We start from the raw sequence: 15,360 nt of genomic DNA, 5'->3' as shown, positions 1-15,360 counted from the left end.
TCGATCATATAATATCATAATATCATATATTTCCTTATCTCAGTCAGCTTCTCCAGCCGTATCTGGCTGGTATGTGACACTCACAGTGTCACATACTGTATGCAGAAGTATTATTTTAAGCAACACATTATGTTGACGAAACACTCGAGTCAAATGTAATTAAAGTCAGATCCACTCGTGTTTTAGACGTGAACGTGCTCTCAGCTGGAGAGAGAAACCCTGGCTTGATTTACCGAGTTGATAACCAGCGTCGTAGGACCGCTTAGCGAGATCTCGTTTGTTAGTTTGTTGTTGTTAGTTTGTTTGTTACTCAAACATATCCAGGGTCTGTTGAACTGGCTTCGTAGTACAGGGCACAGGTGGCTAGCAGCGCTAATGTCAAAGACACAGACATTGCATTATATTTGTATTTTACGAGGATGCAGTGACACAAATATTTACATATTTACATTTACTATCTACAGCACCTGCCGCCCCTGACATCCCCCACTCCCCCCGTTGACAACTTACTAGCGGTACCGAAGTGGGCCGGTCGAGAGTCCCGGGATGATTTTTAGTCCCATTCCACCACTGGCTACATGACCGTATGATCGCCCATATTGACGCACCTAATTCCTAAACTTCTAACAGATACAACATAAACCGATCCTTCAGCCTCATATGAGCTCTCAGACACGTTCAACATTAAACTGTCATCGCTGTCTGAGCTTGCTGCTGTGTGCGCCATCGTGCGTTTATATGCAGATGCTGGGATCCTGAACGGTGCAGCTGGAGCGCTGTGCCCGCAATGACGTCACACATAATTTGGCGGGACTTGAAGAATCCCCGAGAAGATCCAGAAAATGGTCAACATTGAAGGGCAGATTAATGGTTATCAAAGTACAAATATCCAAAATCAGTTCAGTAACGGTTTTCAAGGGGACAATATTTACTCAAATTGATGGGTTTGGATGATGGGGGAAACTCGTGTCACAGGCTCTTTAAGTGAGACCAGTAAACTCAGAGGGAAAGTGGTTGTATTCATAAAGCGTTCCAGTTGAGGACTGCTGCTCTGATCTTTTCTTACTGGTAAGGCATGAGATTACAACATAATGGGAAATCCGTATGCACACGTGATCACTCCTACTATGAGGGGCTGTGGAGATACAAGCTGGTATGGGAGCAAATAAGGGCAATCTTCAGGGCTAGGCCCAATATTTTACAATTTGGTTATGTGTTTGAAGGCAAGGAATTTGATTAATTTTGAGTTATGAATATTTGTTGTTCTTTTTTAACCCCATGGGACTAAACATGTGTGTTAATGTGTGCAGTAATATCTTAAACAACAAGGTTTCACAAGATTGATTGTACAAAAACAAAAAACAAAATGATTTAGCATTATTGGTCTGTTTCTTTGGTGGTTTGGCTCCTGATCCATAGCTTTGTTTGGATAACTTGGTGTCCCTTGGGATTATGGGATGAAAAACGGAAGCTGTATAGAAGTATGAATGTAAGTTATTAGGCTAATGTTTATGAAGGCTAGTGTTTAGCAAACCTCCTCATTAGACAGTCTGAATCCTATGATTTGATGTCCAGTTAGCAACAAACGGATTGGCTAGTCAGCTCAATCGTAAATACAGCATAAAATGTGTGCTCAAAACTCTTAGCTTGTTGCAGACAGAGGGACAGTTTGTTGGTCTGTCTCTCAGACTTTGTATAACCCAATTGGGATTCCTGCACAAATGTAAATGCAAATTCACTAAATATTTCTGCAGCTACAAATACTTTACATATATGCAATTGGAATCTCTGTTCTCAAAATGTTTCACATTCAGATACATGCAAGCAAATGATTTGTACATGCACACAAAACATTCAGCTGCTTTACAATGACTTGTAAAACACATTTTACAGCTTCAAAATAATAGTGAACCTTATTTGCTCCCATAAACTCAGATTTGTATTTGTTAATGAAGACAAGCCCAAAGGAGTAGTATATTATAATACTATGAAGTCGGAGTAAAAGGAATACAGGGGGGGGGTGGCCGTAAGCTATGGGGTAAGCTTAGTACATATAAAAACGTTGTTTATCTGTCGAACAATAAGTAATAAATCATGTCAGTATAGAAATACTAATACACTCTTTATCCCTGTATATGTAACATTATTGTTTGTAATAATATAGTTTATTACTTGGAACTTCAATTGAGAAACAGTATAAAGATACAATTACAATTCTGATCTTTACCTAAACTAATATATTGAATGCCTGACAAATAAAAGGTATTTAACATAATTTATGTAAGAATCCTCCAAATCCAATATTGCCATAAATCAGCCCTTCTTATTGATCAGCAGCATGGCCCACAATAGCTTAATGCAACCATCAATCAATCAATCAATGTTTATTTATATAGCCCAATATCACAAATATTACATTTGTCTCAGTGGACTTTACAGTTTGTACAAAATATCAGTATGACAATACGACACCCTCTGTCCTTAGACCCTCACATCGTACAAGGAAAAACTTCCGAAGAAAACCCACAGTTTAAAGGGAAACATGGGAGAAACCTCAGGGAGAGCAACAGAGGAGGGATCCCTCTCCCAGGACGGACAGACGTGCAATAGATGCCGTGTGTAAATTGAAAATATAATACATTTGCAACATAGGTAGTCCAAATGTTTGGAAATGCATGTGTGTATAATAGGAAGATGAATCCACAAGGATATCCATCCAGGACCTATGATCCAGGACCACAGCCACGACTCAAGATCCAGGGCTCGCGATCCAGGACAGAGGACCGCAGGATCATCCATGACTCCGGATCCCGGCGTATATAGACACCAAAAAGAAAGACATTTGGGGAAGCTGGGTTAATCGGAACATGAGAGTACACAGGTATAGACAGAGAGAAGGAAGAAGTAAGATGTCCCCCGACAAACTAAGCCTATATCAGCAAAACTAGGGGCTGAATCTAATCAGCCCTAACTATAAGCTTTATCAAAAAGGAAGGTCTTAAGCGCACTCTTAAAAACGGATAGGGTGTCTGCCGCCCGAACACAAACTGGAAGCTGATTCCACAAATGTGGAGCTTGATAAGAAAAGGCTCTGGCTCCCATTTTACTTTTAGAGACTCTAGGAATAACCAACAACCCTGCATTCTTGGAACGCAATGCCCTAGTAGGACAGTAGGGTATAATGAGTTCTTTAAGGTAAGATGGCGCCTGCCCATTAAGGGCTTTGTAGGCGAGAAGAAGAATTTTAAATTATATCCTGTGTTCTATAGGGAGCCAGTGTAAGGCAGCCAGAACAGGAGTAATGTGGTCCCTTTACCTAACTCTGGTTAGTACACGAGCTGCAGCATTTCAGCATCAGCTGAAGCGACTTGACTGACTTCTTGGTACACGCTGATAATAAAGAGTTACAATAATCCAGCCTTGAAGTAACAAATGCATGGACTAGTTTCTCTGCATCGTTTTGAGGCAAGATATGCCTGATTTTTGCAATGTTACGTAGATGGAAGTAGGCGGTCCTTGAAATTGATTTTATGTGGGCGTTAAAGGATAAATCCTGATCAAATATAACACCAAGATTCCTTACAGTCTCACTGGAGGCCAAATTAATGCCATCCATAGTTAGTATATCCTTAGATAATTTGTTTCGTAGATTCTTCGGGCCAAGTACAATAACTACAGTTTTGGTCGTGTTTAACATCAAAAAGTTTAAGGTCATCCACGTTTTTAAGTCCTTAAGGCAGTCTTGAATTTTATTTAGATGATTAATTTCATCAGGCTTGATTGATAAATATAGCTGAGTATCATCCGCATAACAATGAAAATGTACAGAATGATTCCTTATAATATTGCCTAACGGAAGCATATATAATGTGAACAAAATAGGTCCGAGCACTGAGCCCTGTGGCACTCCATGGCTAACTTTGGTTTGCGTGGAAGATTCATCATTGACACGTACAAACTGAGAGCGTTCAGATAGATAGGACCTAAACCAGTCTAAAGCAGTTCCCTGTATGCCAACTAAGTGCTCTAGTCTTTGCAATAAGATATCATGGTCGATAGTATCAAATGCAGCACTGAGATCGAGCAAAACAAGAATAGAGACACGTCCCTTGTCAGAGGCTATTAGAATGTCATTTGTGACTTTAACCAGAGCTGTCTCTGTGCTATGATGTGTTCTAAAGCCAGACTGAAAATCTTCAAATAAATCATTGTTTTTTAAGTAATCACACAACTGTTTTGCGACCGCTTTCTCAAGAATTTTTGAGAGGAACGGAAGATTGGAAATAGGTCTATAATTGGCTAAAACCTCTGGATCGAGGTTGTGCTTTTTAAGAAGCGGTTTTATCACTGCTACTTTGAATGATTGTGGAACATAGCCTGATAATAAAGACATATTCATAATATTTAATAAATAAGTGCTAATTAATGGAAAACTTCCTTCAACAGCTTAGTTGGAATTGGGTCTAACATACACATTGATGGTTTAGAAGAGAGAATCATTGAATTTAATTGTTCAAGGTTTATGGCTGAAAAGCATTCTAGTTTACTATCTAGTGCAGGGGTGCCCAACCTTTTTTTAACCGAGAGCTACTTTTAAAGTTGCCAGTCTTCCAAGATCTACCAGTCCAAATAGAGAGACGTAGTTACTGACAGCCTACTACCAGGTGAATACACACTTCTACTTTTATAAAACTGACCTTTGTACGATGAATACTTCATAAAATACTGCAGATCCTTTATCTTACCTCTTTCTAATCTACACACATACAAGTATTTAACTGAAGCTACACAACAGTGTTGTTGATACAGAGTTGGAGTTTATTCACACGTCACATACTACAGTGGGTAATGTTTTCAAGAAACATTGAACAGTGCTGCCACTGTGCCACATATGACACAGGGAAAAAAGAAAAGACTCTGAACCCTTTCTTTGTCCTTATATAAAAATAGTGTTGCTACAAAAGTATAAATGAGGCTTACTAATAAGACAACTCAGATCTGAAGCTACACAGGAATCTGCTGCCAAAGTGCAATAAAAAAGACAAAATTAATAGAATCGAACCCTTTTTTTATTGCATTTTAGTGGAGTATAAAAATAAATGCCTTTAAAATAGGATGCAAGCAACACTAGTTTCTTAACCTGAATTGATAATAGACTATAATCAATTTAAACAGAACAGATCTTAATGTTTGCATTCTTATACCATTTTGTACAATAATTGTAATGAATAAGTTCAAACAAACAAAAACTTACAGCTGATTAATAACGGTATCTAACTTGAGTTTTTATTATATCAAAAACCTGTTGAAATGCTACTGTTATTTTTACTGTCCCCCAAAAGCGCGTCGCAGCCTCCAGGAAAGCTTATTTCACAACTTCGCCGTCTTTGAAAGACTTCATGTGTTTCGCAAGAACGTGCCTGACTCGATAAGATGCTCTGGTAGCAGCCTTGCTCTTGTTGTTGGGCCTGGTGGAAATGGACTGCTGTGCATTTAGCTGTCCTTTCAGGCCCCTCCCCTTTTGGGAGCGTAGGGCAGAATTAGGAGGGAATTCCGTCTCGTAGCGTTTGTGCACTGTTTTGAAATGCCGCTCCTAAATTACCCTTCTTCGATAAAGCCACGCTCGCATTGCAGATGAGACAGATGGACTTTGAATTGAAATATATACACAAATAATCATCCTCCCACTCGGAGTGAAAATTATATATTTTGGGCTGTTTTGCTTCTGCCATAATTGCGGTCTTGTGTGTGTGCCGACTGTCACTCCTGTTGACACGGACAACGTCAGCGAAATAGTGCCCACTGCCCACCAGCCACGCCCCGACACATGGGGTCACGCCGGCCAATCACAAAGCTTTGATGCGTTCAAGTGCATTATTCTGGCACGGGAAGATTATGTTATAGGACATTAACGATAAAACAGAATGTTGTTGTTCTATTTTTAGACACATCTCGCGATCGACTGGGAATCTCCCCGCGATCGACCGGTCGATCGCGATCGACTGGTTGGGCACCCCTGATCTAGTGTAATATTAGAACTTACGTTTCCGGGAGCTGTTGATAACACTATACTGGTCAAAGGCAAGAGGTCATTAATTTTGTTTCTAAGAGTAACAATTTTATCGTTAAAAAAGCACATAAAATCATTACTACTGAGTGCTATGGGAATAGAAGGCTCAATCGAGCTGTGGCTTTCTGTCAGCCTGGCTACAGTGCTGAAAAGAAATCTTGCATTATCCTTATTCTCATCTATTAATGAAGAGTAGTAGGCTGCTCTCGCTTTACGCAGTGCTTTCTTATATTCATTGAGAGTAATATGCCAAATTAAACGAGATTCTTCAAGTTTAGTGGAACGCCATATCCTTTCAAGTTGTCTCGACTTTTGCTTTATTTTGCGGGTTTCGGCATTATGCCATGGAGCTAATCTATGATGTTTTATTTTCTTCTTTTTCAAAGGAGCAACAGAGTCTAATTTTATTCGCAGCGCATCTGTAGCACTATCAACAACATGATCAATTTGGGGTGGTGTACATGTTGTATAAGTTTCCTCCCTTACATGCAGACATGCTATCGAGTTAAGTATTGGTGGAATCTCTTCCTTAAATTTGGCTATAGCACTAACAGATAGGTTTCTGCTGCAGGAGCTTTTGACTAATGCTTTGTAGTCTCGTAACAGTACTTCAAAAGTTACTAAGAAATGGTCGGATAAAGCAGGATTATGCGGTTCGACTAATAGTTGCTCAATTTCAATACCATAAGTCAGAACAAGGTCGAGAGTGTGATTATAGCAGTGGGTTGGTTTATTTACACTCTGAAGGAAACCAACAGAATCTAATATAGAGTTAAATGCAACAGTAAGGCTATTTTTATCATCGTCCACATGAATATTAAAGTCACCTACGATAATTAGTTTATCTGTTTTAAGAACCAAAGTTGATAAAAACTCAGAGAATTCTGATAAGAATTCTGAATAAGGACCTGGTGCACCGGTACACTGTAACAAATAAGATTGGCTGCAAAGTTTTCCAGGTCGGATGCGTAAGACTAAAAACGAGACTTTCAAAGGAGGTATAATTTAATTTTGGTTTAGTATTGATAAGTAAACTTGAGTCAAAGATTGCTGCAACTCCACCTCCTCGGCCCGTGCCTCGGGCAATATGAGTATTGATATGGCTGGGTGGAGTGGCCTCATTTATGCTGACATATTCTTCATGTCTCAACCAAGTTTCAGTGAGACAGCATATATCAATATTATAATCTGATATTAAATCATTTACCAATATTGCTCTAGATGCTAGAGATCTTATGTTTAAGAGACCACATTTAATATTCCTGTTTTGTTGCACTGTAGTAGTTGTTACATTTACTTTTATTAGGTTATTATGTATGACACCTCTATTAGGTTTTACCTTAACTTGTCCTTGGGCAGACACACACATCCAGTGCTTGAATTGGAATGAAAAAGGTGCCAGTACTCTAAAATCAGCAACTTTTTCAAGTCAATTTTATATATACAACTATAATGCTGGTGGGTTTGTCTCTTTACTACTGTATATTTTAGAAAGGTTCACTGTACTTAACATTTTTTATGATAGGCAGCGGATATGGCTAAAGCTCAGTAAGGTCAATATTAACTGAAAATATAGCAATCAAAGTCTAGATCTTCTGCTGAAGACACATGAAGCAGAGACCTTTCAGGTGAGAGCCCCTCTGGTGGTGTTGAACATTAATGACAAGGAAACAAAGCTCTGGTCAGAAGCATTTTTTATAAAAAGCTTTAACAAAATTAAGTATTTCTGTACATTTTGAATGCAATCTAACTTTCCAACTCAGAAAACGAAAAACGAAAAAGTGCCAAAAGTCTTCTCACATGGCTGAGCTGCTTTGCAATATACTTCACCACTGAAGAATACAAATATGTATAAAGTAAACTATGATGCAATCTAACTTTCCAACTCAGAAAAATGATAAAGAGCATGAACAAAGAACATGTAAAAACAAATGCAAAATTTGCACAATCTAAAATGAGAAACTGTAACTGCAAGTAACAAAGTCTGAGCCATGGTAAAGAGTTACATTGAACACCAAGCTGATCAGATAACTCCCTGGTTGGTCTGAAGTCCTTCTATCTCCAGGATCTGTACAAATCGGCACATTATGCCAAAAGTCTTCTCACTGGGTGAGCTGCTTTGCAATATACTTCACATTGTTAGAAAAGGCTCCAGAAGGCCTTGGGGACATCAGTATCAGGGGCTGGAGCTGGACAGGCTCTTTCATCAGCACTTCTCCTTCCCTTTGCCAGCCAGGACCTCACATACTGTTCCGGATTGAACTGTCCAGTGATGGTCCATTACATTTAATGAAAACCAGGCTGGACAGTCGGCTGACAGAGAGAGCATTCCTTTTTGCAGTAAGGATATCGTTCATGCAGCTGAATGCCCGCTCACACTCACTAGTGGAGACAGCGATGGTTCGGACTGCTTTCAGTAGAGGCTCCATGGCAGCAGGTGTACGGGATGCCCTGGTTTCCTTGTATTCGCGAAAGCCCTGAACAGTCTCTCTTCTGTCCACTTTCAGCACTTCGCACAAACGTAGCACCTCTACGTCCCCATACTGTACGTCTAACTCCTCTTCAGGCCAACTTCCAGGATGGATAACTTTCATGTCCTGGATTAGCTGATTGTCCCGGGCCTCCCGGCCATGTAATGGGATTTCTCTTGTGCTGACATGAGAGGAGGTTGTGGAAGTCATTCTGTGTCTCAGATTCTCTACCATACTGTGGAAAAACTGACCTGCATGAATCTGTACAAGCCTGCCATTCTCACGCAGGGCAACACCCTTGAAGGACTTCTCAGCTAGAGCTGTATGAACTGTAGTCATGTGTGGGCCAGGCATGGTGACCATGGATTCAAAAACTCGTATTTCTCGAGTTAAGAGCCTATCTGCTGTAGGCAGTGTCATCTCTCTTTTTTGGAGTTGCCGAGAGAGGTCGCTGAGCTCTGTGAGCGCATTGTACATCAGTCCCAGATTGCTGACAAACGTTGCAGATGTGAGCACATCATCCAGGCCCTTGTACTTCGCTCTGTCTCTGGAATCCCTGCTCGTGTCGTTTGCAGCATTTGTGAAGTGATCATGAAGCACTCGGTAGTTTTCCCAGACTGCTCTGACGCTCCTTTCACTTGAAGCCACCCAGCGGATGGACAAAACACGCCCTATCACCAGGAGACGCTGTCCGACTGCTTGCGCACACTGCGCTAACTGCCTCTGATTTTTGGGGGAGGCATGGAACAAGGAATAGAGTTTGTCAAAAAAGATCTGGAAATGATTGAGCCCTGAGACCTCCTTGACCACATCCCCAACTGCCAGCTCTAGACGATGATTGGAGCAGTGCCACACAAACAGGCTTGGGAATTTACTACACAACTGGGTAGCAACGCCTGTTCTCTTCCCTAGCATGACTGAAGCCCCATCACATGCAAAAGAAACGAAACACTGACCTAAAAAGTCCTCGTTAAAATCTCTTCCAAGACACTCCATTAACGCCTTTGTGATGTCATCAGCCGTTGTTCCATCCAACTCGATCAGCTCCCAAAAAAACGTTTCGGGCTCAGCATCAGCTAATGCTGAGCGTAGACACACAACAAGCACCGTTTTACCACTAATAGTGGTAGATTCATCGACCAAAACACAGAGTTTTCTTTGGTTTTCTGTAATGTCTTTTGCCATTTTTTTCTTCAGCTCATGAGCTATGTGGTCGATGATTTCGCCACAGGTTTTATTGGAGTGCAAAACCCTGCCCACGTTCAGCCCATTCAGTTTCTGTACATTCAAATCAATTGGCATGTCTGTGAATGGCCGGCTATGTTTGCCAATTTTATATGCTGTTCGAAAAACTCTGATAGTGGTGTCTAATTCAGATTTATGCATAGACTGCACTTGATGTTGAATAGTTTCACGTGAAGCAGATGTAAGGATGTCAGCAGCTTTTACATGGGCTTGTGATTCATTATGTTCTTTGATTTTTTTTCTCAGGCTAGCTTGTTGTTTGCCCTTGTCAACACCGAAATGAGACACTGCACACTCACCCCATTCAGTTGACAGTTTCAGTCCTTGTCCAGTGTGTATTCCCAAAGATTTGACATCTCTGCATATCCGACATCCTAGCTTCTTATCTTTAAGAAGGAGCCATGCATTGGTCTTGCAAAAATATTGCACCTGGTCCGTTGTCCAGCAGTCAGGTGCATCGCTTTGCCCGGTGTTGGTGGTGGCAGTTGCGCCAGCAGCAGCTAACGTTAGAGGCTCTGGAGGAGGCGGCGGAGCTAGTGCTAATGCTAATGCACTAGAACTTGGAGCAGGAGGATCAACCAAAGAAAGCTCCCCATCAGACACAATTTCCAACACAGGCACAGCATTCTCTGGATTTGAAGTTTCTTCCGGCGACAACCGCTGTCTTTTTGCACTTTTATTAATCCACGCTAACATTTTAGAAATGCTAATTTGTGACGTGACTTGCTTTTCTTCTCTCGGGGGCGTGCCTGCTCTGTTCTATCACTCTACATAGCCACCCACTGGGTGGGAGTTGCACTGCATAAACACAACACACGTGCATCTAGGTATGTAAATTGTAAAGCATTAAAACATGGTTTTACTAACAGTTTTCAGTATGTTGTTACTTCGGCATTATTATTGTTATTATTTTGAAACGTGTATTACTATTAAATCACGGTCAAATAGGTTAATTTTGACATAGTCGTTTCCACCACAGTATTTACATGGAGAAGATAAGCCCCGCCCCCTCTCCAGCACGTTCTGTTTGAATGACAGGAGTAAACAGCTGACAGCCGCTGTGAAACTCCAGCGGTTAGAGCGATGAGAATGTCCGTTCGGCACCTCATGACGCATCTACTGAGTACCGGGCGGCTGTATATATATATATGGATGTATAATAAGAACGGCGGGAGAGTGTTGAGTACTGGCACGGTGCATGAGTACCGGAGTACCGCCAGCATGCCGGTACTGAGCAAGAAGTGCCGGTACTCCATGGGTCAGAACCAGAAGTGCCGGTACTGCGTACCGGTGAGTACCGGCCCAATTCCAGCACTGCACACATCGCTAATATTGGGTATTTTATTGGGTTCTGGATTCCTATGGATGACTGCCTAGGAGAGAGCGCAGAGAAGCGTGTAAGACTGCGACTCCGCCTCCTGGTCTCAACTCCAGTTTGTCATGGATTAAGTCCACAAAGCCCTGAAATGTTTGCCGAAATGAGATTTACACCTTCCAAAGTAGGATGAATGCCGTCTCTCTTAATCAGACCAGGTTTTCCCCAGAAGGCTGTCCAATTATTTACGAAGCCCACATTGTTTGCTGGGCACCACCAAGACAACCAGCGCTGAAATAATGACATGCGGCTATACATGTCATCATTGATCAGATTGGGGAGGGGACCAGAGAAGATTACGGTGGGATACCAGGGATACTAGCTAGTTTAGTTTTATACGTATTTCAAAATCTTTACTGGTTGACACACATATTTCATCGCCCCCACTGTGTATCGCCCGACACTGGTGTGCGGATATCAAAACAGTAGAAAGAAAAGAAAGCAAGCTCCTTTGCTTATTGGGCCGGAAGATTCCATGTTGATCAAGATTTCCGGGACGTAATGTGGCGGGAAAGATGGGTCATTAAGCAATCTTATGTTCACTTACATGCCACGACTAATGTGTCTGCCTGACTTATTTATCAAAGAGATAAATAATTAATTTCACAAGGCAAATTACCCATGGATATTTACAAGGCTGTGGAGGTAGCAAACAAGGGAAAGGTCAGAGTAGTCAGGCAGACATTGGTGAATGTTTAATATTGTGCCCTTTTGGTTTCTGCCAGACCTCTCTCAGATGTCATCAATCAGAGCGTAAACATCACGATTTGTCTGTGGGATTCACTGTCAGTCAAATAATTCCACCATTACTCGTTTTATGTTAGCGTTATGCTTTGTTGCTCCCATGGCCAAACTAATGTGGCATTGAGGCAAATTGTCTATTGCAAAATATCTTAGAAGTTACTCAGCCTGCATTTACATTGCATCTTCCCTGCATTAATATTGCATCATATTCTGCAAACCCTCTCTGTCTGCAATGTTATAATGTGGAACTGAACATACACATTATAACACTTAATTTAAGTCTTAATTATACACCATATTATTGTAACAGCGGCTGACTCTTGAGAAAAGCAACAAAATTCAATTTTTTCTAAACAATTCCCCTGTGGTGAAGAGCAATAGAGCAATTCTAATTCACTGTTGCATTAACTGAGTGCATTTAGTGAGATGAAGGACTTCTACCATGGCTACATCTGCAAGTCGTATCAGATTAAATCAAACTACCATTGCTCATAAGCTATGTAAGAACTCAACCATACATTCCTGTCACATGTTTCAAATGCAGCATGAAATAATACGTTTGCAGAGTCTCCTGAGGCATCATCAAACTTCAAACTGTGTTAATAAAAGTGGAGAATCTATTTTGGGTCTCTCTAACATCAGACTTCGCTTCATTTTGACCTTTATTCTAGCCATCAGTGAGTAATCTCCAAACGGCACCCTGATACAGGCCTGTGAATACTGCTGCATTGTGCTCTGAAACCAATCCAGTAAGAGCAGATTGAGTAAAGACCACAGAACATTTTAACATTCTTGGCCAGGAAGAATCAATCCGCGGAAAAACGCTTAGCTCCACATTTTCAAGGTTCTCCTTGTATCTTTATGTATGGCTGCCTATAAACCAGAATAAGATGACAACGCAGCAGGAGTCGCAAATATGAAATAGACAATAATCTGCTTGTCAGTCAAGATTTTAAGAGGTGGAAAATGATTGTTGTTCCATTGTTTCAATGTCCTAAATTAAGGAATTGTAACAAACTGGAGGGAACAATGGTTGGTTCCTCTTGGAATATTTCGATGTGCCTCGATGAAACACAGGGATCTTGTAGATGCTGCTGCAGCTATGAAGGCTTTGTTTCCTCTGAGTCGCACCAGTTCAGATTGATTACTCTTGGCATGCACAATTTATTTGACTTCATTGTCCTCCCACTCTGCTGTTACTGCTTGTGTCAGAGATGTGCATATTCTGTGTGTGTGTGTGTGTGTGCATGTGCTAACAAGCAAGTGTGTTTGCTGCAATGTTGACCCAGTTACAGTGTAGAAAGAGTCATGATACTTTCCCTGGCCTATGGTCTTATAAAGGCATTATGTCAGTATATTGTGCGTAAATACTGTATGCCAGTGTATGTTTGCAGACCTTTCAATAGCTGCACTGATATACAGTATATTATAATTGATAACTGATTTTAATGTGTTGTATTACTGTATGTCCATATTGTGTATTGTCTGTGCATGTGCTTGTGTCTATGTCTTTATTGTTTGCATGCGTGTGTGTGTGTGTATGAGTGGCTGTGTGTGTGTGTTTGTGTGTGTGCCTGTGTGTGGATGTGTTTATTTGTGTGTGTGTCCTGCGTTTGTGCACATGTAGGGAAGTAACGTGATGGAGGACCAGGATCTCAGAGACGTCGGGATCACTGACCCAGGACACAGGAAGAAAATCCTCCATGCGGCACGCAGCTTCCCCAAGGTACTTAACATCACAACTTAACCTCTGCACTGAGGGGTGACCGACTGTGTCTCAGCGACAAAGGTCAAGATGTCATGTTTACAAAAATAGGGCATATGAATAAAAATAGATAACACAGTAAAGGGAGAAGGTTACACTTGTGAAGAGATACTGTGGTTCCTTAGAGTTTAAATGAAAAACATAGCAAAATAACATTTTTCCACCACTGACACAATAGATTTAAGGGTAAACAAGTACATTTAAAAAAACTTCAATTATGACTTCTTATTGCAGTATATTGCTAACAGTCATTTTGAAATACTACCCCTAAAATGCATTACAAGTAGTATTGGAGCCTGGGATATTTACGACTTGTCTATATTATACTGAAAGGGCTGCACATGGGTTGTAGATGAAAAAAATCTGGCAACCTGGGCTAAATGTTAATAATGTATTAAAAGCCTGCAATTGTGGAGGGTAAAAAGGCTAAGCAACAATCATGCTAGAGGCTTTGTAAGGCTTCAAACAGGCACAGTAGTTGTTTGAGCTAAATGCTAACACGCTGATAAGGTATAATGTTTACCATGATCACCACCTTTTGTTAGCCGGTTAGCCTGCTTACATCTGCTCTAATAACAAATGATTGAACAACACATTTTGATAATAAAAAAAAAGTCCAAGGCTCACCAAAACTGTTCGTATTCTTCCTCTGGGGATTTTGAATAAAGTAGAACATTTGCCACCGATACATCCATTCTCTCTCTAACTGGAAAACAAGCATATATACTCTACATTTCATTGCAAAAAGACATGCCTCTCTCCTTCTCTCTAGGTGAAAGCACTGGGCTGTGATGGCAGCACGTCTCTTGTGTCCTGGCTGGACGGCCTCGGCCTGCATGAATATCTGCCCAACTTTCTTTCTAGTGGCTACCGCACACTGGAGTGTGTCAAGAACCTGTGGGAGCTGGAGATTATCAATGTGAGAAGCCTTCTCTTACATTTATTCACTGTTTCAATGTCAATGGAGGAGAACAAAAATGTTCAGTGTCTTATGACGATGGACTGTCTCTTTGTGAATCATCTCCTTAATCACAATTATGTCTCCGTTAATAGAATATGTTTGAGGTTGATACAAACTTTAAAATGCAATGCTGAAGTAATAAAAGTGCCAAATTATTGAAGCATTTTTCATAATACTATAGGAGAAATATTTTTAGTATCGCTGAGTAGTAACTGACTGATAGAATGTGAATTATGGAGCCGTATGACAGGTGACAGGAAAATGAATACATTTATTTAGTTTTTATCTTAATCGTGTAACATTTTATGATAATTGGTAATTGCAAAGAGGACTTATTTATTTTGCATTGGAGGTTTTTCGAGAAATGCAATTAGCTATTTGTTTGTGTGCAGGTGTGGATTTGTCTCTGTGCGTCAGTGTGTTATTTTAGACTACAGCATCCTCATGGGATCCCAAGATAAATCAACATGATTAACTGGACAGGAAAGAAAAAAATCTATCATGCTTTGCTACAAAATGACCTCTTCCTGACGTTTCTTTAATCTTCAATTTATCATGACATACGGGCTTGGTAATAAGCACCATGCAGACATGAAATTGTGGATGTTTTGACAGGCAAACAGATGATCTGATCTGGTTGATAAGCACTCACAGACGGCAGTTTACGGAGGTGATATTTCCCCCACTTATCTCTGCATCTTAATGTGTTTCATTGTGATGAACACAAAG

At 40.7% G+C, this 15,360-nt stretch overlaps 1 protein-coding gene across 8 annotated transcripts in view; it reads left to right on the top strand.

The window, feature by feature from the left end:
• anks1ab (ankyrin repeat and sterile alpha motif domain containing 1Ab) overlaps window positions 1-15,360 on the top strand; it is a 53,158-nt gene that overhangs the window by 22,645 nt on the left and 15,153 nt on the right. For all 8 annotated transcript variants that reach the window (XR_004568017.1, XM_034205733.1, XM_034205732.1 and 5 more), the window contains 2 exons: window positions 13,533-13,631; window positions 14,443-14,589. Coding sequence is in view for 7 of the 8 variants with exons in the window: in XM_034205733.1 (XP_034061624.1) it covers window positions 13,533-13,631; window positions 14,443-14,589 (246 nt within the window). In the remaining variant the exon portion in view is untranslated. The remainder of the gene's footprint in view (window positions 1-13,532; window positions 13,632-14,442; window positions 14,590-15,360) is intronic.

Source organism: Gymnodraco acuticeps, unplaced genomic scaffold, assembly GCF_902827175.1.
Source record: "Gymnodraco acuticeps unplaced genomic scaffold, fGymAcu1.1, whole genome shotgun sequence".
In the NCBI taxonomy this organism is placed as follows: Eukaryota; Metazoa; Chordata; class Actinopteri; order Perciformes; family Bathydraconidae; genus Gymnodraco; species Gymnodraco acuticeps.
The sequence above is the reverse complement of the archived record's forward strand: the minus strand, read 5'-3'. Positions and strand labels throughout refer to the sequence as shown.